The sequence below is a fragment of the Typha latifolia genome, chromosome 1 (genome assembly GCF_019914945.1).
Source record: "Typha latifolia isolate L0001 chromosome 1, TyphaL0001v2, whole genome shotgun sequence".
NCBI classification, from domain to species: domain Eukaryota; kingdom Viridiplantae; phylum Streptophyta; class Magnoliopsida; order Poales; family Typhaceae; genus Typha; species Typha latifolia.
Window position 1 is genome coordinate 20,406,661 of NC_133086.1, and position 21,457 is coordinate 20,428,117.

Sequence of the window (21,457 nt, forward strand, 5' to 3'; positions counted from 1 at the left end):
CGTATGGCTTTTTCCCGGTCGGTGCTGGACATGTCCACCGGCTACTGCGGGTTCACGTTTAATTAGGCCACTTCCGTAACAGCCTGATGAAAGCCTTCTTAAGCCGGGTTCAATTTTAGCCTTTTAGTTTCGTTAGTGTACGATTTTTTATTTTAACCTAGTTTCACTTTTCTCCTAATAAAATAAAAGCATACGACCTCTAGGTTAATAATATATTATATATATGATGGTAAATCCTGGTGAATTAGTTGACTTGTAGACGTTAACATATAAAATTTATCATATTCTTTGAAAACTTACGACTATTATAAAGAACAAAAAGAGGCCGACGCACGCGACTTGCATGCTTCCGTTCTCCGCACAGGCACAGCTCACTGGCCTGTTGGATCTTTGTCAAATTTAAAAACGTGTCCCCATTATCTCCTCTTAATAAATTAAAGTGGACAATAAGCATTAATGTGAGCTGCTCCCTAATGTATTATTATCCAATTATGGAAGCAGAGTTTGGGACTTTTTAAGAGATTGCGATCATGAAGACTAATTAGTGGCGCTGCAGTACTATTCCCTGCGGATAACTTGGACCATTCCATTACATGGAAAGTCCAAATAAAACCTTATCTATGAGTAATACCTTATCTTTGCCAACAAGGTTAGGCACCACAAAGAGCTATTCCTTCTAATCCCCAGTGGTCCACACCACACCACCTACGTTGATTGTTGGGTCCGGACTAAATTTTTCCAGGAGAGGTTGGTCATTAATTAATCTGCTCGATATATTCCATGGATAATTACTTTCCTTCTAATCTATTAATTTATTTTTTTTTCTTCGTAATATATTGATTCTTTTTAATTTGAAATTGTTTTGAGATTTTTTTATTAAAAATTATCATATTATTAATTTTAGGCTATGTAAAACTTAGTTTACCCTTTAGATAAAAATTTGTTATAGTTCAGAGTGGAAATATAATTAACCTTATCTTTTCTGTACGGTGCGTGCGGAAAGGAGCGGCTCTACAGTTGCATTAAGAGAAAAAAAAAAGTTAGAATTTTTTTGGAATATAATTGTACGTATCTGCAATGAATAAGTTATGCTTATGCTTAAAAAATAAGAATAATTTTAAGGCTGAAATGATGGATCAGAGGGAGGCTCGTTACATCTCGGAACTCGGAGAGTAATGGTAAAAGACAAAAATAAAAGTCTATATAAGTAAGGATACGGACGATAATGAGGTGCAAAAATGTACATAGTCCCAAAGATTAGAGTTTGTACGAAGTTGAGAATGGATCGAGATATAGACGATATTTATACACACTGGATTTTTTTAATAGATAAAAATTACTCTCCCCCTTTTTTCTATCCTTTTCTATATAGACAGTAACATTATATGTCAACTTTTCCAATATGCTCGTGGGCGAGAGCAAAGTGGTCATGCAAAACTAATATCACAATACTACTCTGTAGACACTCCCAAGGAAGATATCTCCGTGACTAAACGTGGAATTAATTTACAATTGTCTCTCGATCATTAGCGTATTCAAGTAAGAGAATCAGATTATCTTACATAGCTTTTATTAATTAGGGAGCATAAGCTTCTATTTAATCAGAATAGAGTTTTTAAATCTAGAATAGATAAAAAGAAGATAAACTTAAAAAAAAACAAATCTTATATTTAATTAAATATAGTGTACAATTCAGGAGGCGCACGAAATTTCTGGCTTCTCCTTTCATTAAAGATTTGTGGGAATATCATGTGTCTTTAAATGCTGGATCACAATACAGCTACAGGAAGACTTAAAATCTTTGTACATGTAGATCAGTCATGGTTGTACTTTTTTTATTAAATTTTCTTCTATATTTTTGGGCTTGATATTTCATTAATCTTCTTAGTATTTTCTAAAATATAAAGTTAAGTTATGACCGTCATCTTTGTTAAGATTATTTGATGTATTGATGTTAGATTCAATAAAATTATATAATTATTAAAAAGAAAGAGAAAAAAAAAGGCCTCGTCCTTTTAAGGCGAGGACGAGGGTTGTTTTTGCATGATAGTCGAACAAATTAAAGGTAAATCTGACGTGGCGACAGATGGGTAGTTGGAGGAGGAGGGGTCATGTGATCCAGCAGGCCAGGTCATCCAGTCCTCAATGACGCGACGCTCTGACACTGTACGTCAGTCTTGTCAGACGTGGCAGGAAACCACGCAGGGCAAGTATATGCTTAAAAGAGATACCAATATTTTAGCTAGCATTTGTGGAGTAAAGAGAGTTGCACTGATGTATTGAATATAAACTATGTAAATTTGCACACACATGGATAGAGAAATATAGAGAGAAAGGACAGTCACTGTAGCACTGCAGCTGTTTGCAGGTGCACCCTCACAGTAGCTGCAGCAGCTTGCAGGTCCAGCTGCATGCTATTACACGCTTTCTACTTCAAAACCCACAACTCACTCTCTCTCTCTCTCTCTCTCTCTCTCTCTCTATATATATATATATATATATATTAATATTAAATAACAATCCCATATTTTAGTTATATTATCATTGTCACAAAGTCTTGGCAAATTGCATACCTGCTTGGAGCTATAAGATAAATATCACACCGAATCTCATTTCAGTTAACATTGTATTTAAGGTGTTCATAATTAAATCCTCATTCTCGTCTATTGTTTTCAAATTATTTATTACTTACTATTATTTTGACCGATATTCTTACTCGTGGACTACGGTTTATTTCGGAGACACGTTTTAACATGACTCCACCTTAATGAAGTTTACTAAAATATTGGTAAAAAAAATTTGCCTAAAAGTTTTAAATTTTATAATGGTATTTTAAGCAAGAGGATTTTTAGTATTTTAAAATATAAATCAAGATTTTTATTATTATGTATTGATTAATTTTAGATAACACAGATATAGTATAGAATAAAAAATAAGTTGGACACGAGTTGTTGATCATAAATATTATATATACATATATAAACCAACAAATTAGTTTAACTTCATGGTCCCCCGTTACGTTTTGCGACTTGTTGTTATTAGTAACCATCAAATGTAACTCTGTTCCTCTAGGTACTATTTGAAACTCTTCTTGTATGAGAGAGAGAGAGGGAGAGAGGTACGACCAGGGATTTGCGGGGTAAAGGGTGTTGGATGTTGACAAGACGATAAAAGGTCGTTCGACCGTGATTTCCATTTCTATTCTTTGCAGGCTTTTTTTTTCCTTTTTCCCCTTTCCCTTTTATTATTCTCCTTCCCCCTATCTTTCTTTCTCTCTCTCTCTCTCTTCCCACCACCTAGGTCTCCCACCAAACCCACTTAAATTTCTCCTGGTTTGTGATAAGATTTCCATTTGGCGGTAATAATGGGATGCATGGCAGTATAGTAATAATACAAATGTTTCTATGGTGTTGAAACATGAAATAACAATGGACCTGGGCCACTCACACGTGAGACGTGGGGTATTTCTTATGTCTTTGGATGATTCCTGAACAGTTTCAAGGAGCAGGTGCGCGGATTGGAAGAAATTCCAACCAAGGAAGTGATATGGAGAGAGTCACCTTGTCTCCCAACTCTCCGCCGATCACTCCCTCTGTTCCTCTTTTCCTCCACTGTCATCCCGTATGTTTCACATCTCCATCAACCTCCCTTCCTCCTCCTCCTCCTCCTCCTCCTCCTCCAGAAGAAAAGGATTTGGACTACTATCTAATAGTGTAGTGAAAGAGTGAGGGACAGGTAAGTAGTGTTAGTTGCAGTGCTTTCTTTGGTATGATGATTAGTCACTTCCATGTTTGGCTTGACATGTTAGCCTCCACCCTTTTCCTCCCATCCCCACCAACAGACCCAATCGCCAGGACTCCCTTTGTCCCCATGTCTCCAATAAAACAATCATCTCTCCAGAAAGAATATTATTTTAAAAGGCTTAAACATATCGCAACACAAACGCTTGGATCGTAGGCCGGGGGTACTCGATGGAAGTATTCGATTGCTAGCGAGAATAACGAGATCTATTCGGGTGTGTGTGTTGGAAGATGAAGAGACGGGATGGATGGATGTAACGTCTCAGAGGAAACTTATCAACGCAACACCAACACAATAATCTCGATTAAGACCATACGTTGCAAAGTTACTGGGACGCATTGCCTTTTTAACTGTTGCTCATGTGAGTGCCAACAGTATGCCAGGACCCTTAACCACATGCAGCTTATTACCTCGGAGTGGGATCCGGTGCTCGGTAGCCCCGAAGGAAATGGCTGAGGTTGGATTCTTAACACTCGACACGTGGCGGTGACACACACACACACACACACACACACACACACACACACACACACACACACACACACACACACACACACACACACACACACACACACAGATATCTCGACTAAAATGTCGATCTGGGCTTCCACGACGTTTCTCCCGATATAAACCCTTATAATATATTTAAGCTTTTGTTTCATTAGCTGATGGATTCGGATCTTACTTAGACAAGCCGAAGCTGACCCGTTCACCCGATATTAACCCTTTCTGGTTCGACGTTTCTCCCCTTCGCGCATCAATAACTAATTCGGTTCTCTGCTGTTTCGTTTCAGTGGCGGCGAATCCTTTAATTTCTACTTCACCGCCTATTGGCGATTCAGGTAATCTAATCTTGATCAAATCCTTGTCGTGTGAGAGGAATCGGCATTCTTCTATGTTATCGAGTCGACGGCCTCCACGAGAGATTGAGGCGATCGAAATGCGTGACGATTTTATATTTGACTATATTCTGCTTTAACCGGTATTGTTTCAATTAGATAAGATTTCTTTGATTTAGATGAGAAGAAGGTATCTATTTCTTGAGAACACCAGTGAATATGATAATTTAGGAATCGATTATTTTGCTAAATATTAGGTTTTTGAGAGCATTTAGGTATGACGTTGAAATTGGTATTGCATGATTATTCTTTTAATGGAATGTACGAGCTGCGGTGGTTGATTCCAAGTTTGTTTTAGTATATATATATATATATTGTGTAACTATTGCGAGATTTAACCCTTGTTGCCGACAATTAAATCGTTGCTATCAATTTTGGAAAAATTAGTAGAAGATATAACCAGAAAGAAGTTAACCAGCATCCCTCAGCTTGTAGCCTCTGCATAATTATACGACCATAGGTTAGTTCATTTTGCTTCTACTGGGAGTATGCTTGAATTGCTGAGAAAAATTATGCATTTTATGTATGTGCTAGTCCTTCAAATTCCGCTGGAGAAAAGGCTTTATCAATTAGTGAGGAAGAAGTACATACCCAAACTTTATTGTAGGTTTGACTGTTCGTAATGTGCTACTTCCATTTTACTAAAATCTTAGGATCAACTTACATATGCATTTCAGAATTCAGAGTGTGCTCCTTAATGATTTTGGCATTACATTCTAGACATCTGCATAGCCAATCTTTCATGTTAAATAATGCCTGTTGTTAATGTTTAGCTATACTGCAGCAGTGTTGCTACTTCCAGTTGACTGTTCTAATTATCGTTCCTGGACTTTATTTTCTTATCACTTCTTTTTGGCACCTTCCCAGCAAAATCTGTATCCACTCTATCGTATTGTGGTCTCAATTTTAATCTAAAAAATTACAGTACTAAACTGGAACTTTTGTTTAGTAGTTTCTATGTCTGCCATACTGCATGTGACGGAGAAATAGTTTCTGTGTATTTAAACATTCAGTTATCTATTTTCGTTTTAGATTCAGACTCGAGAATGTGAAAAAGTTAGTCTTTATATAACATAGTCACATAGCATTTACGAATTGGTCAAGTTGTTGCTATGAAGCTTAGAGATAATGTTAGATAATTGGTTGGAGGGGATGGATTTACATGTGGGCGTGGGAGTAGTTTTAATTTTCTTTGATAGACACTTGACTTTCTAATGGTGAACATGGTAGTACTGTCAATGTATACATACACACACAGAAAACAAGATAATAAAATAGAAGGCTCATAGTCTCTCTCATGTTCCTCCTAATGGAAAAGGAAGAAAAGAAAAAGAAGAGCCTTCTGTTTGTCATTGTCATCTAGTATCTTTTTTCACTATCAAATTTCCTAAGAAATTATTTTAGTGAATAATCATTGGATTTGGATTGTTTTAATGAAATGATAACAGGGCTTAGACACATCTGCATGAAAGTGATTCTTGCAATGGCTGGCTTCTGGATTTGGATGCAACACTCATCTTGTGTGCCTTCACTTCATTGAGAACTTTGGCAGCCCATTTAGCGAAGTAGGCCTTATCATGCCCGATCTGACCATTCTTGTAGTAGTTGAAGCACTCGTGCCCATCGTTCTTGTTTGGGCATGGGTCGCCCTCTGGATCCCACCATGTGCCCTGGTGCCGCATCCCTGTTGTGTCGGCAAGCCACCGGAAGACGTACTGCCCTGAGCCGGCCAACTCTTTCCATCCTTTTGGAAAGAACTCCATGATACTGCTATTCTTGTCCATAAAGATTAAATTTGTCATCTGAGCTCCATGGGAGGAGACTAAGATATCAGTCTCACTCAATAGCTTCACCTGCATCATTGATGGAAGCTGCTGAATTCCAATATGGGGTTACGTGATCAAGTATCAATTCCTGGCGAGTTAACAGAAAAGGCACCAACCTGGTCGCAGAATGTCAAGTTGTCGGACCTTTGGACCTTGAATCTGCATGCATCCACCTTTCTGCACTCCTCCTCAAAGATCCGGATCACCGCGGTCTCGTTCTTGAATGATCTTGCACCAGTCCTAAGCAGCAAAGTCATCTGAACAGGCCCCTGCTCATCTCTGTCCACCTTGCTAACATTACAGTGAGATCTAACCTTGCACCTCATCATGTCATAGGTCTCCACCTTCCTTGCATTGGACATCCTCCCTTGGTTATGCCGGAACACCACCGCCTCCTCGTAGCATGCTGGCCTGATTTTGTTGCCTCCGTCAGGCTTCTTGATGCTGACCTTCCCGATTGCAGCCTCCGCCAATGATTGCACCCATGTGCTCATCTTGGTCCGTAGTTCACCCCAATGGAATAATACCCATCTTGCTGGAACCACGCACTCCTTCCTCTGGTGCCATGCAATGAATGGGATTATGGCCGAGTGGCCATGCCATATGTTAGTGTAATCGTAGTAGGTGTCGGACACAAATGTTAGCCCAGGAAGGAGGATGGCATTATAAGGCAAGGCCTCGGGCCAAGCCAGTGCGAATGAGTTCTTGGTACCATCAGAGATGTCGGAAGCTGAGAGACACAGGATTCTCCCCTTAGATGCTTGAGAGGGGAAACGGAGGTACTCCGTTTCACCATCTTCAAAGGTATCATTCATGGAGCTGATGAACCATTGTCCCGACATGGGTTCATCAGCAAACTGCAGATCTTTGAGGGGAAGGAAAGTGACCGAGTCACGGAGCATGGAAAGTATCTTGAGCTCATTCTTTGTGTTAGTGTCATTGTGCCTATTAGTGTCATTCTGCCAGTGGTGGGATGGCAATAAATAGGAGGATAACCTGAGAACATGGAGTTGGATGAAGAAGAGGATAGCTATGAAGGTGGTGAGGAAGCAAACAGATTGCTTGAGGGAGTAGTATGTGGGGTAGAAGAATGACTTTTGTTTGGGAAATGATCTCGAGCTTGGATCCTGGGCTACGGTGGCAGTTGTGATGTTCATGGTGGAAATTTAGGTGTTGGATGGTGATTAGATCGGTGGCCATCTATATATTCCCTTTGGAGCAGTTGTATAATTTATCTCAAATTTTCTCTGTTATCGTTTGCAGGGGACTAAATTGATGCAGAGAGGTCAGGATCAGATCTGAATGCCTGGCACTTCGGAGATATTTCCGGAAGTCAACTTTGGAGACAAAGAGGTCAGGCTTCGGATCTTGTAAGGTTTTAAATATGTCAACAATTCAACGTGGCATTCTCAAGTATTATTTAATTGATTATAATAAAGTTTGCAAAGGCTACCGTATGAACTTACTTCTTACCGCCGTCCGTTGTTCCCTTATGGATTAACTAGTCATTAACTTCGCGTGAATTAAAAGATTAACAGCACTATTTCAGGAGAACCAGTGAGACAGTAAACGCAATCGTACTGTCTTGCTCTCTCTCCTCTCGAGTCGAAGAAGTGAGCTCGTCGGCATCATAAGAACCCCGTTGATTAGATCTTGGAGAGAATCTTTCTAGTCAAGTTTACTTTAAATCATCGTAAGGTTTTTCATCATTCCTCTGCCCTTCTATTTAATTTGCTACATTAATTGACAATCTAGCCATGCTACGCGGTGGATTTGCATTAAAGACGCAAATGTTTACTGCCACCCAGGTCAATTATTTATCCTACTTTTCTTCTCCATCATGTGTATTGTAGCCTTGTTATCTGAGCTTTGGTTGTAATTTACTTTATGTCGTACTGCAGCTTTGGTTGTAATTTAAACTTAGTAATCTGCTTTTCTATCATTCCATTGATGTTTGGATCTAAAGGCAAAATTTGGGAGTCCAATTTGATCTGGTCCAAACGGCGAGGTGTAAATCATTATAAATACAAATTATCTTATTTTTCCCAACTTTGATACACCTATACAAAAAAACATCCTCCACATCACTATTACAAGGCTCAGCTACATTTACATGAAGCTGATCCTTGCGAACTTCTCCCGGATGCAACGCTCCTTTTATATCCCTTCACTTCTTGGAGAACTTTGGCAGCCCATCCGGCGAAGTGTACCTCGTCGTGGCCGATCTGGCGATCCTTGTAAAAGGCAAAGCAATGAAACTTATCCTTTTCATCTGGGCACGGCTCGCCGTCGGGATCCCACCACGAGCCTTGGTGCTGCATCCCGGACCAGTCCGCGAGCCATCGGTAGACGTATTGCCCTACGCCGGCCATCTCCTTCCATCCTTTTGGGTAGAACTCCATGACGCTGCTGTTCTTGTCCATGAAGAATAGGTTCGTCAGCTGAGCCCCATGGGGTGTGACCAAGATATCAGTCTCACTTAGTAGCTTCACCTGCATCAGCGAGGGAATAAGACAGGATAAATAATAATAAAATGAGAAATTTATAATTTGCATTCTAGGATTGTTCTTATTGTAATTAACATTTGCCAACCAGTGATTATCATTTACGCTAATCCTTTTTTGACCGTTATTATTTTTGGGGTATTATGTTTATCGTCGAATTAACGCATCTCTATAGTAAGTTTATGTTAGGCAGATTACCGGTAAGATAATATAAAAATATGCAAGAGCTGATATGGTAGGTTGTTAACGGTAATAAGAGAAATATACTGGACGTAATTTACGAAATTCCCTAAAACACATAGAGAAACCCATTAGAAACCACTAACCTGCTCACAGAATGTTAAGTTGTCGGGCCTCTCCACCTTAATTCTGCAAGACACCACTTTCCTGCACTCCTCCTCAAAGATCTTGATCACCGCCGTCTCGTTCCTGAACGATCTCGCGCCGGTCCGAAGAAACAAAGTCATCCGAATGGCCGCCGCATCGTCTCCGGCCACCTTGCCAGCATTGCAGTAAGCTCTCGCCTTGCATCTTATCGCGTCATGCATCTCTACCTTCTTCGCCTTCGGCATCGCCCCATGGTTATGCCGAAACACCACCGCCTCCTCGAAGCACGTCGGTCCGCCGTCGTCGAACTTTTGTAGTATTGGGACTTTCCCGATCGCCGCCTCTGTTATCGTACGCACCCACGTGCCCATTTGAGTCCTTAGCTCTCCCCAGTGGAACAATACCCACCTAGCCGGAACCACGCAGTCTTTCTTCTGGTGCCATGAAACGAACGGAATTATAGCAGAGAGGCCATGCCATATATTATTGTAGTCGTAGTAGGTGTCTGAGACGAAGGTTAGCCCAGAGAGGAGGATGGAGTTGTAAGGCAAGGCCTCGGGCCAGGCTAATGCGTAAGAATTCTTGGTGCCGTCCGAGACGTCGGAAGCCGAGAGGCAGAGGAGCCTCCCTTTAGATGCTTGCGAAGGGAAATGGAGGTACTCGGCGTCGCCGTCTTCGAACGTGTCGTTCATGGAGCTCATGAACCAGGTGTGGCCCGACATGGGCTCCTTCGCGAAGCGCAAGTCTTTGAGGGGGATAAACGTGACGGAGTCGCGAAGCATAGACCGCGTCCGGTTGAGCTCGATGGTTGTTTCGCCGTAGCGGAATGGCCATAGGTAGGAGGGAGACTTGAGAGCTTGGAGTTGGAAGAAGAGGAGGAGGGTGATGAAGGTGGTGAGGAAGCAAAGGGAGTGCTTGAGGGATGAGTAGTAGTAGAAGGGTTTTTGGGTGGTGGATGATTTGGAGCTCTGCTCTCGGGCTAGAGTGGTGTTCATGCTGTAAATTAACGAGTTAGGTGTTTGATGGTGGAGAAGACTGGAGATCGAGATTGGTAGCTACTTATTGGTAACTGCACGTATCTTTTCCTTTGCAAATTGTAGCTTGGTAGGGTGCACGAACTTTAAGGAATGAGTGGAGTACGGGGTGGAAAGATCAAAAGTGTGCTTGAAGTTCCAACTTTTTAAAAGTCAAGATCGAGGGATACACGCAGATGAAGCTATGGTAACTAAACTTTAGCCTAACTAAGCTATGTCAGCTAAATAACAATGTTTCAAAGATCTCTCTATATTGACCGATTTATGCTGGAGCTCCACCAACAGAGTTCTCATTGGCCAGAAAAAAAAAGATAAATTGAAAAAGGTTTGGCGAAGGCTCCATTTACAACTCGTGCCACCTTGGTTGACAATCTTATCCTTCCAAGTGTTTTCTTCCACATGCGCGTCGTTCAATCGTGGCCTCGTCGCCAAAAGGTTGGTTGCCTAACTTTAGGTCGCATAGCTCCAATTGCTGTTTCCAGTTGACCTCAGATGGAATCTAACAATAGTCGACGCATGATTGCTGGAAAACACTCGGTAAAAGCTGCTGAAAAATGCCAAATATGCGGAAAATTGATACTAAATTATATTACATAACACAGCCGGATAGTGTGATATCACGGAGAAAGATTAAGATGTCATCTAAATCTAATCGGGTCATCTCACGAAAAATATTGAGTTTGCTGGATTGAACATATTTATCATAGTATTAGTTGTTTATTATTTTTAATAAATTTATAGCATTGGGTTCATGTAATCAAACGCTTGATCAACAATGATTGAACAATGAGACATAAGAGCAATCTTTGTCGAGGTGTTTGAATGCCCAGTTAATAGCATTAGAATGACATAAATTAAGAGCAATAGAACTTCGAAACATTCAAACACTTGGCCAACATCGTTCAAATGTCTCAATGCGACAGTAGTTAAGGCATTCAAGCGTTCGTCCAACGGCGTTCGAACGCCTTAACCTGGGAGCAACCATCATCTAATGTTTCGTGTTAAATTTAATCTGAAAGTTTTAAAATTTCAACTAGCATCTAAATATATGAAAAATAGCAACTTTAAGATTAGTGAAAAATATTAATATTTTCTACCTTCGTCCACGCGTCTAGCCTTCTTCTCATCTCTCTCCTAATCTAATAGGACTAGTCATCTTTTCCCCTTCTCTCGAACCCTAGTTGTCAGCTAGCTTATCCCTTCTCATTCATCGGTCCTTCTTATTTTTTAAGAAATAATGGTATACTAGTTTCTTCTCTTTCTTCCTTTCCAAATCACATATCTTTTTTAATTAATCATAATTTTCATCATCTCTTTTGCTTTCATTCACTCGATCTCATGATCTTCATTAATTTCATTAGCAAATCGTCCACCACCATCATTTTAAATAAACCACTTTAACTCGATACATAACATATTAATGTAGCTTAAATAAAGTTTCCTTCAAACTTAGAGTTGTTAGGCATGGATTAGATCTAAGTTTATTGATACCTGATTCGAACTTTACGGTATAGGTAAGTAATATACATATGTGCACGTATAGAGCTGTATGTCCTCTTGAGTCCATTTGAGGCCTAGCTTGATTGAGCCAACGTCTACCCAATACGAGTTAGTATTCGCATTGGAATTTGGATTGGATCAAGAATGAATAGATCTAGTCGGTTCTGGGTCAAGTTAGGTCAAGATAGGATGAGACGGATCCGAACTTCCATTTCAGAGTGAATCCCGATCGATTAAAAGATCAACCGCACACACCGCGCCTGGAAGCAACTCCGCGATGGCTCTCTCCGCCCCTCCCTCCACTACTCCAAACCCTCTCAAAACCCTCGCCAAAACCCCCTTCCTCCCATCTCTCTCTCGCCCCCTTCACCTCTCCCCCGTCGCGAGAAACCCTCGCCCCCTGTGCAACTTAGCTCGCGCCTCCCTCCTCGCCGCCGACGCGGGCCACCGCGATGAGGTCCTACGCGCCGCTCGCGGCGGGCTCGGGAATTGCCTCGCCGAGACCCACCTCGATCGCACTGTTCCAGGCCTCGGATCCAAGTCAAGTGGCAAGGTGAGTTGCGGTTGCCCTTGATTTCTCCATTGTCATGCCGTATTGCTTCGATGCTCCTTTGAAGCCAAGTTGGCATTTTTCTTAAGGTGAGAGATGTTTACGACAGCGGAGAGTATCTTGTTCTCGTCACCACCGATCGGCAGAGTGCTTTCGATCGGGTTCTCGCCTCAATACCTTTTAAAGGCCAGGTATTTTTATTTTAAAAGGTCTCTCACACATACATATGGTAATTTAATTGTATAATCTTAGAAAGTCTATTATCTTACTGTTACTTGCTCCGGATCGTATGTTTTTTGAAATATCTTAGGTTCTTAACGAGACGAGTCTGTGGTGGTTCAATAATACTCGCCATATTACTCCGAATGCGGTTGTTTCGTCTCCTGATAAAAATGTAACAATTGCAAAGAAGTGCTCAGTCTTCCCGGTTGAATTTGTTGGTGAGCCATCTTGTTTGTTCTTCTTTCCATTGACTTATTTAAGGACATATATATAGTTGTCAAATATGAGACTCTCTTATAAATTAAGAAAGAATCAAGTAAGAAGGTGGTGTTGTGGGATTGGGTGAGATGGAGAGCAGCGTTTGTTTCGTGCCATCACTTTGCTCCTTAATGACAAGACAGTGTATATTTCGTGTAAATCCTCAATACAAGGTCCATGTGAGCTATTTCTCGTTTGCATAGAAAGATATACTTTTATTGACTGAATAATGTAGAGCTTTTCAAGTTTAAGAATCTGTAGCATCAGTTCTCTTGCTCCTCAAAGACTTTTTTTTAACTCAACTTCATTTTTTTATCTATTTAATTCCACAACATTTGACATGACGGAGTCTAATGAATATTTGCAGTAAGAGGTTTTGTCACTGGTAGCACTGATACATCTTTGTGGACGGTTTATAACAAGGGTGTGAGGTCTTACTGTGGCAATGTCCTTCTTGAGGGTATGTATGTTAGTTGCTGATGCAGTGTTTTTGACATTGCTATAACTTTCATTACCCACTGTTCACTTTATGTATTCCAGGTATGGTAAAAAATCAAAAGCTTGCTGCAAATATTATTACACCTACAACTAAAGCTGTTGATCATGATGTTCCTGTGACTCCTGATGAGGTTTGTTTTAGCTGATCCCTCTGAGTTCAAATATATAACCTATCAAAAGTTGACAAACAAATATATCAAGATCTGTGAAGTTTCTTGTAATTAATTAAGAGCACGCAGTGGCTCATTGAACTGTGGGAGTAAATTCCACACCCTTGTCTCACAGGCAGAAGATGGTGTTATTCATATTCTTATCACTGCGGGCACCTCATCTTTTATAATTTTTAGTAATACTCCTACATCTTTGAATACTGTGTAAAATTTCTTACAGGGTTTTTCGTAAATCACCATCTTCATTTATCTTGGTTGCAAAATCCCTCCTCATTTTGGATATCTACAGCAACTATTCTTCAGTTATATTTGCAATAAAGCTAAGTTGAATATTCTGATAATCTCCAATAATGCAAATGTGGCAGATGCTATTGGCTGCTTCACAATGATTTGACAACAACATGTAGTTAATTTTACAGTTCATAGTGGATATGTGTTGTTAAATTGAAGTCACAGAACGAATAAATGAAAGGGTGCAAATAAGTTATTCTTTTTTATGGTAATCTTAATATGTAATATGTATTATGAAGCTACATCAAGTATACAATGCTGTATATCGTCAGAGATGTAATATGTAGATGCCTAATAACAGGACCTTTTTTGGAAGCATGTTTCTATGACTGTTAGGCGTTTTTTCTTTTTCTTTTTGGATTTCATTTCTTGCTAGTACCCATAATTATTGTTCTTATAGAATAATTCTCCTATCCAGATAATCAAATCTGGGCTAATGTCCAGACATGATTATGATGAAGTAAGCAGCAAAGCCTTGAGCTTGTTTGCATATGGACAGGTCAGTTATTGTCATGTTTATTAATCAATTCTTATTATGCTTGTCTTAATGGCCTTCTTTTGCATTTCAATTTTTTTAAAGTAAAATGCCTTCATGCATTATGACTAACTGCTGGACTTTGACTTCTGTTTTTCTTTTATCCTCATCCACATACCAGTCAAGAGGGACATTCATGGCCATATGGCTCAGCATATTTTTACATTGCCTCTGGATGTTGTTGCCTTCCGAAGTTCCGATTATTAGATATTCCATATCCTTCTACATAGGTTACTGCTGCATTAACTTTCTCTTTCTTAGTTAATCATGTTGTAAACTTATAATTGAGATTTTAAGCTTTCAATAGTTTATCCTGAACACAAGTTAGCACCATAATTAAGTGCCTACTTCAGGGACATTTGAATGTGTTTAAAATTGATAGCTTTAGAAGATCAAAGACTGAACAATGTGGAACCACTGTAGTACAATGTACTTTAATATCAAACTTTGACTGCTATGCTTTTATCTATTTGGAACATTGTATGTCCCGATAGTAGTGTTGATCGTAATTGATTCTGATGATAGCTTAAAGTAGGCACGAAATCACCAATTTGTTAGTTGCTGTTAAATGTCTCCATGTTAAATGTGTACTGTTGATATTAAAAGTTTTAGTTATCAGCTCAAATGATGACTTTGTTACTTGCAGCAAGTGGCATTGGAGAATGGTCTTTTACTTGTTGATACGAAGTATGAATTTGGGAAAGGAGCTGATGGAACTATTATGTTGATTGATGAGGTTGGATGTCCTTATCATTGATATTTTGGTCATCTTTTCTTTGTCTCCATCATTTTCCATAGAAATATCATTGCAGATTATTTTGTTTTCTTCTGATCATTCAGGTGCATACCCCTGATTCCAGCAGGTATTGGATTGCTAATTCTTATGAGAAGAGGTTTAATGCTGGCCTTGAACCTGAAAATGTAGATAAGGTAAAATCTGATATAAATTGCAAAATACAGTTGTAGTGCATATTGCAGCATTTCTCCCATGCCGTTCTGCTCCATAAAGATATGCTTCTCAATTTAGGATCTTGTTTTGTCGATAGCAATTTGCTGACAGGATTATTGGATTGTTCCCAGGAGTTTCTAAGATTGTGGTTCAAGGAGAACTGCAATCCATATGATGATGAGGTATATCATCTTTTATTCCTCCTTTTTGCATCCGCTTATTGCTTGAAGATGCATTTGAGTTCGCCTCATTAATGGAAAATTTCACGTGAACAATAAAGGACCCATGTGGCCAACCACAATTAGTTTGAAGTTCATTTTTTTGCAGTTGACTTGTTAGATTTATCTAATAGATTTGAAATCCCAGGTTCTCCCAGAAGCTCCTCAAGAACTTGTGTGTGAACTTGCCTGGCGGTATGTACTAATGGAATTATGTTGCCCTCCATTTACAAAGTTGTGATTTATATACTCATACCACAGTTGTCTTTTCATGTTTGACGTAGCTGATATAACATGCACTACAGGTATATCTTCCTTTTTGAAACTATCACAAAAACAAAGATTGAGCTGTCAGGGAAGGAGGTATATTAGAACATCTTAAAGTCCCATCTGTTTGGTCACTATATCTCAAATTTGATTTACTATTATTACGTTTTGACAGGAGCCAATACATGAAAGGATATCCAGGAATGTCTCGCAAGCCCTATCATGTCTATGACTGCTGAAAACTCTCAAGGAGAGAAGTTTTAGAAGTGAAACCTTTTCAGCTTTCAATATTCTGTGATGCTCCTCTTCCTTTTTCAAAACACAACTTATTTCTTGAATTGGTTGCATTTCTGGGGAACAATTGTTCAACTCCCTGAATGCAGAGTGGTATTGTTACCCTTCTTTTCTTTCTCATGTCATTCGCCTAGTGCACATCATATCGATGGTGCTTGCTACGGTATAATGCTGGGGATCCCCTGTCCATGTTTCACATACAGATCAACTGTATCGATGAGATTTTTTTTTTCTTTTTCTTTAGATAAAATGGACAGCAGGTTTCTGTCCATGATTCTCATATAGACCAATTGTAACTTATCTAGTCGGTTGACGAGATATTTTACTTTACACGAAAGGGATAACGCGAATCAATTGTGAGTTACGTAGTTTATTGCTGAAATTATTTTGTATTTTTTAGATAATATTAGACTTCTGCGAAAAAGATCGCCCTTTCGTCACTGAAATACAAATAATTTCCTCTTTTTCTTTGTTAAGGGCTATTTAAAGGAGTATTTATAATGATCTAGTGAAACAAGAGAAGAGAAAGGAAGAGTATAGGGAAGTTTCGGTCGTTTTGTTTGTGGAATAAGAGACTTCTGCGTAATGAATGACGTCAGCGAGCCGATAGGCATGCACGAGTACCCTCACCAGACAGCGAACCTCTCAATATCTGCCCCAAACTTGCATCGGGAAATTTTCCAAGCTTTAGTCGAACTTCGTTACTATAATCTAATTTACCTAATAGCTATGAAACATTGATCCGCAACTCCTCTTATTCTAATAAATAGTTGCCGAGTGGGAGTTAACCCCACATCAAATAAGAGAGAAGAGAGAGGTGCAACAATGGCAGCAAAAGGAGTGAAGCTATTTGGCATGTGGGCTAGCCCATTTGCCTTAAGGGTGGAATGGGCTCTCAAGCTCAAAGGAGTCGAGTACGAGTACGTGAACGAGGACTTGTCGAACAAGAGCGAGGAGCTCCTGCGGTACAACCCGGTGACCAAGAAGGTCCCGGTGCTCGTCCACGACGGCAAGGAGCTGGCGGAGTCGCTGGTGATCGTTGAGTACGTCGACGAGACGTGGAAGGATGGGTATCCCATCATGCCCAAGGATCCCTATGAGAGGGCTCAGGCTCGCTTCTGGGCCAAGTATGCAGAGGATAAGGTATGGGCATTAAAATAATTATTATGACCTCTCGTCTTGCATAGTACTTAAGTTTCAGTTAGAATTATGTACAGAAACATAAATTTATTTATTCTGGCTGCAGTGTCTACCTGCGTTCTTCGCTGTTTATTTCACAACAGGGGAGGCACAGATGAAGGCTTTACAAGAGACTAAGGAAAGCTTAAAGTCTCTGGAGAAGGCCCTCGAGGGGAAGAAGTTCTTTGGAGGAGAAACAATAGGATATTTGGACGTTGTCGTCGGTTGGTTTCCGTTTTGGGTCCGAATCGTCGAGGAGATAGCTGGTATTGATATTGTGAATGGCGAGGACTTACCTTTGATGAATGCTTGGTTCCAAAGATTCCTAGATGTTGAAATGGTGAAGAAGTCTTTGCCTCCTAAAGATAAGGTCTACGAACTGAACAGGGCTCGACGTGAAAAGTTATTCTCGGGACAACCATGAGACAAAGTTTGATAAGACTGGAAACGGATAAAGATGAGAGGGCAGTTCTTGAATTTAAGCAGGTACATTTAAAATCTGAATAAAGTGCCGAAAATATTATGTATTTGAATATAATTTTTTTTTTTAACTTTGAGTCAGATTTAAGTCAGATCCTCTTAATAATAAATTAATAGTAAAATTTAAAGAGCTTAAAGAGTACTTTAGTGTTATATATTCACTTATTTAAATTCATGAAGAGAAAGTAAATAAAAATTAACACGGTATATAAGTGTAAATCTTCTCATAGACTTTGAGCCCTAAAAAGGGTACTAATTTTATAGGTAAAAATATTTATGCAAATCAATTCATACACGTGCTTAGTTCAGTTTGCTCACGTGGGTTAAGTCTAAAATTAGTTTTTACTTGATACAAGATCTGGTCTAATTTGAGTCGGGTCAGGTTGAATATGGAGTAGTGCATCTCTCCAGATTAAATTCGTCAATTAGTTGATTAAACTCGAAGTGAGGCATCCCATAATATCAAAATGATTAATCGATTCAAATATGGAATGATGCATCTTTTCATGACCGAATTCTAATTATTTGCATCATTTTTTCATAAAATATTGTTCATTCTTTTTTAGTATTATGTTTACATTTGAGAGAAAAAGTACTTACGATTTTACTAAGATAAGTAATTTAGATAGCAGCTTACTTTCGAATGCAAGGCAGTCGTTGAATTATAAAAGACTGACGTCCACTATTTCAAAAGCTATCGATGGAGGATAGATTAGTCTTAAGGAAATATTGTTTAATACTAGACTTGACTATACAAAATTTTTCTATGTAGCATGTAAATTTTTTATTTAATTTCTTTTATTGGATGAAATTTTTTGTTATTTTTAAAATCATATGATTATCACCAACATAAAGTTCATATTATATTATCCACTGTATCGTTGGTACAGAAGACAACACATTCTTCATTGTAGCTCGCATATGTGCTGTAATCTATTCCTAAGGGGGGCACAAGTTGTTTATCTACTCTTCGTTTATATCAACCATGGTGATGCCGACGACGATTTCATCCATCGCTAGCCAAATAGGATTCCAACAAGCAACGATGTCCACCATACCTATCATTTCTCCTCCAAAGTACTTCCCCCGGAAGCATTGTTGCAAAGTTCGTAAAGCTCTCTCGCAGCTCTTACACAACCTTAAGTTTTTCCTCCCCCGCCCCCGCTTGGTCAGCACACCATAACTACCAAGCAAAAAAACTGTAAGGAGAGAGAGAGAGAGAGAGAGAGAGAGAGAGAGAGAGAGAGAGAGAGAGAGAGAGCTCATACAGTATCACTCTCTTCTCTAGTCTTCTTTCTCATGAGTTAGGTTGCAAAGAACTGCATCTGGTTGATGATTGCATGATCATTTATATACAAAGCTAGAGTTGATTTGCTGCGCAATTCAAAGGGATCATCCGATGAATATCTTTAAGGATGAAATAAGATAAACGAATGACATCTCTCCAATATAAGAGTTTAACGTACTTCCAAAACACATACTCGATAGATAGACAGTGTTTCATCAATTCAAGAGTTTGGCTTATCACTAAAACTTCACTTTCAATCTCTGAAAGTTAAAAGAGGTCTCACCTCAATCACAATGTAGGAAAGAAAATATTTATTCAATAAAAATTATATCTAGTACATATTTATAGTTTCCATCTACATTTACCAATCTGAAAAATAAAAACATAATCTCAAATAATTCTAACAGGATAAAGCTCTAATTTTATAATAATTCTTAACATAACTTTAACTAGGGCTTTGAAAAATAAACGTGACGTAAATTCTATAAAAGTTAAATTCACTCAATTTGAATATAATTTAGGATGTTTGAATGAGTCCGCAAATTTCCTGCGTCATTTGCCTACATAGAATGATGGCTAGCTATATGTTATTGATCAAAAGTATAGATTGTGATTCTTTCTTTGTCGGAGTGGAAAAATGCCTCGGTCAAGGTTGCAACACTCACAAGTGACTCAATGAACATGGTTTCCTGGGGAGTAAGTTTGGACTTCCAAATCCATCTTGAATTTTTTGGACAAAGGCTTGCTTATCACTTACGTCAATATATCCAAGACTAGAGACAATTCAGAGAGGCAGCATGATGGATGGATATATGTGGTCAAAAGTTAGAACACAACTGGGACGAGAAAAGATTCAGCTAGGCTCAAACTAGACTAGACACCAACCTAAGATTAGAACGTAAGAAAGGAGCCTCTTTTCTAACAATCTTTAGGCCAACAGAGCTTTAGTGGCTCATTTAGGATAAACTTATTCACAACAATGCAATTTTGAGGCGAGAAGATTTAAAACTTTAATTTAGGCAACCAAAACCCCTGTTATATATGGAAATTAGACAGGGGATGGAAAACTAGATTAATCACACTTCCTAGTTAACTCCAGTCTTCTCTTCCAAGTTCCAACCCATGGAGTTCCTCACTTGTCAATCGTTTACGCTTTCCTTTTCTGACGTATACTACATGAAAGTCCCACATTTTAAAATTGACACCTTCTTCGCAAGATATGAAATAGATATGGATGAACTTTGCAACACTTAATCATATATTACACCTAAGATGGTGACATATGGGGCTTCCTCTGTTCTTTGACAAGCTGAGCAGGCAAAAAATATCCTATCATTTTCTGAAAACAACTCGCATTAAATTATTGCCCTGTTCTCCCCAAGTGAAGCTAACTAGTATGGAAAATGAAAATGTTATTATCCAGCAATAAAGCTCTGGCAAAGGATTTACGACGCAGATCTCATCACAACATACAAATTCAATGAAGAAATATAGAAACATTTGAGCAGTTGCAGCATAGAGCACACTATTTGTAATATTTATGTGCCATGTCCTTTTCCATACGGGGCATAGTTTATTTGATCAAATCCTCATTTAGGATATCCATTTTCCATTGACTTATCAATGGCAGTACATCCTCCTCAGTCACTGTGATGCCAATGATTTCTTCAATCGTTCCAAGCCAAGTTGGGATCCACCCAGTAACAATGTCAACCGTACCTTTCACTTATCCGCCAAAGAACTTCTTCCCCTGGAGGTATTGCTCCAGAGCTTTAAGGTTCTCCTGCATCTCTTTCACTGCCTTGAGTTGCTCCTCTCCGACCCTGGAGAACACATCAAAACTCCCAAGCAAGCACTGCAGATTAGAAAACATATAGAATTAGTCTTGATATTTACCATAAGTTCACTGAAAGCCAAGAAATTAAAGCACAAAGATGTGACAATTTCTTCAGCAAAGTTAGCCCGGAAACGAGCAATGGACTTTTCATATGGATCCGATGGCATGAGAGGGTGGTGTTCCTTCCACGCCTCGTCGACGTACTCGACAATCTGGAACCTTCTTGTGGAAGTTCTTCAAGTCCTCGCTCACGTAGTCATACGTGATGCGTTTCAAACGGGGACGAAAGGGCTTAGTTTATTGCCATAGTTTTTCACTCCCTCTTCTCCCATATCTTTCTCAAGACTTTGGTTACAGAGTTGCAGAGGAGCAAGAAAGGATGGGAAGTTTCTATTGAGGACCACTTTGGATGTTATTTGCTACAAGTGATTGGGACTGCTTGCTTGTGACTTTTCCTGGTCAATTGCTACTATTTTACCATGTACTCTGGCAGAAATTAAGTTGGACTTTCAAATCCATCTGGATTCCGA

The 21,457-nt window shown here is 39.2% G+C and overlaps 3 protein-coding genes and 2 long non-coding RNA genes across 5 annotated transcripts; 3 read left to right on the top strand and 2 right to left on the bottom strand.

Annotated features, from left to right (window-relative positions):
- Window positions 1-3,741: 3,741 nt before the first annotated feature.
- Window positions 3,742-7,987, top strand: LOC140780782 (uncharacterized). Its single transcript, XR_012107556.1, has 2 exons — window positions 3,742-4,643; window positions 6,149-7,987. It is a non-coding gene; the product is annotated as an uncharacterized lncRNA (long non-coding RNA).
- A 511-nt stretch (window positions 7,988-8,498) lies between these two features.
- On the bottom strand, window positions 8,499-10,491 carry LOC140780781 (uncharacterized). Its single transcript, XM_073126539.1, has 2 exons — window positions 9,357-10,491; window positions 8,499-9,018 (listed from the first exon to the last, which is right to left on the bottom strand). The coding sequence occupies exons 1-2, from the start codon at window positions 10,350-10,352 to the stop codon at window positions 8,626-8,628; spliced, it is 1,389 nt and encodes a 462-aa protein (XP_072982640.1). The 5' UTR covers window positions 10,353-10,491; the 3' UTR covers window positions 8,499-8,625.
- A 1,581-nt stretch (window positions 10,492-12,072) lies between these two features.
- LOC140780387 (phosphoribosylaminoimidazole-succinocarboxamide synthase, chloroplastic-like) lies at window positions 12,073-16,507 on the top strand. The gene is made up of 12 exons (XM_073125900.1): window positions 12,073-12,444; window positions 12,531-12,632; window positions 12,752-12,881; window positions 13,289-13,381; window positions 13,462-13,550; window positions 14,299-14,379; window positions 15,062-15,151; window positions 15,256-15,345; window positions 15,496-15,546; window positions 15,731-15,777; window positions 15,888-15,945; window positions 16,025-16,507. Exons 1-12 carry the CDS (start codon window positions 12,169-12,171, stop codon window positions 16,079-16,081), a joined length of 1,164 nt encoding a protein of 387 aa, XP_072982001.1. The 5' UTR covers window positions 12,073-12,168; the 3' UTR covers window positions 16,082-16,507.
- A 336-nt stretch (window positions 16,508-16,843) lies between these two features.
- Window positions 16,844-17,939, top strand: LOC140780388 (glutathione transferase GST 23-like). The gene is made up of 2 exons (XM_073125901.1): window positions 16,844-17,286; window positions 17,390-17,939. The coding sequence occupies exons 1-2, from the start codon at window positions 16,969-16,971 to the stop codon at window positions 17,744-17,746; spliced, it is 675 nt and encodes a 224-aa protein (XP_072982002.1). The 5' UTR covers window positions 16,844-16,968; the 3' UTR covers window positions 17,747-17,939.
- Window positions 17,940-20,475: 2,536 nt separating this feature from the next.
- On the bottom strand, window positions 20,476-21,377 carry LOC140799325 (uncharacterized). The gene is made up of 2 exons (XR_012110982.1): window positions 21,032-21,377; window positions 20,476-20,945 (listed from the first exon to the last, which is right to left on the bottom strand). It is a non-coding gene; the product is annotated as an uncharacterized lncRNA (long non-coding RNA).
- Between the last annotated feature and the right edge of the window lie 80 nt (window positions 21,378-21,457).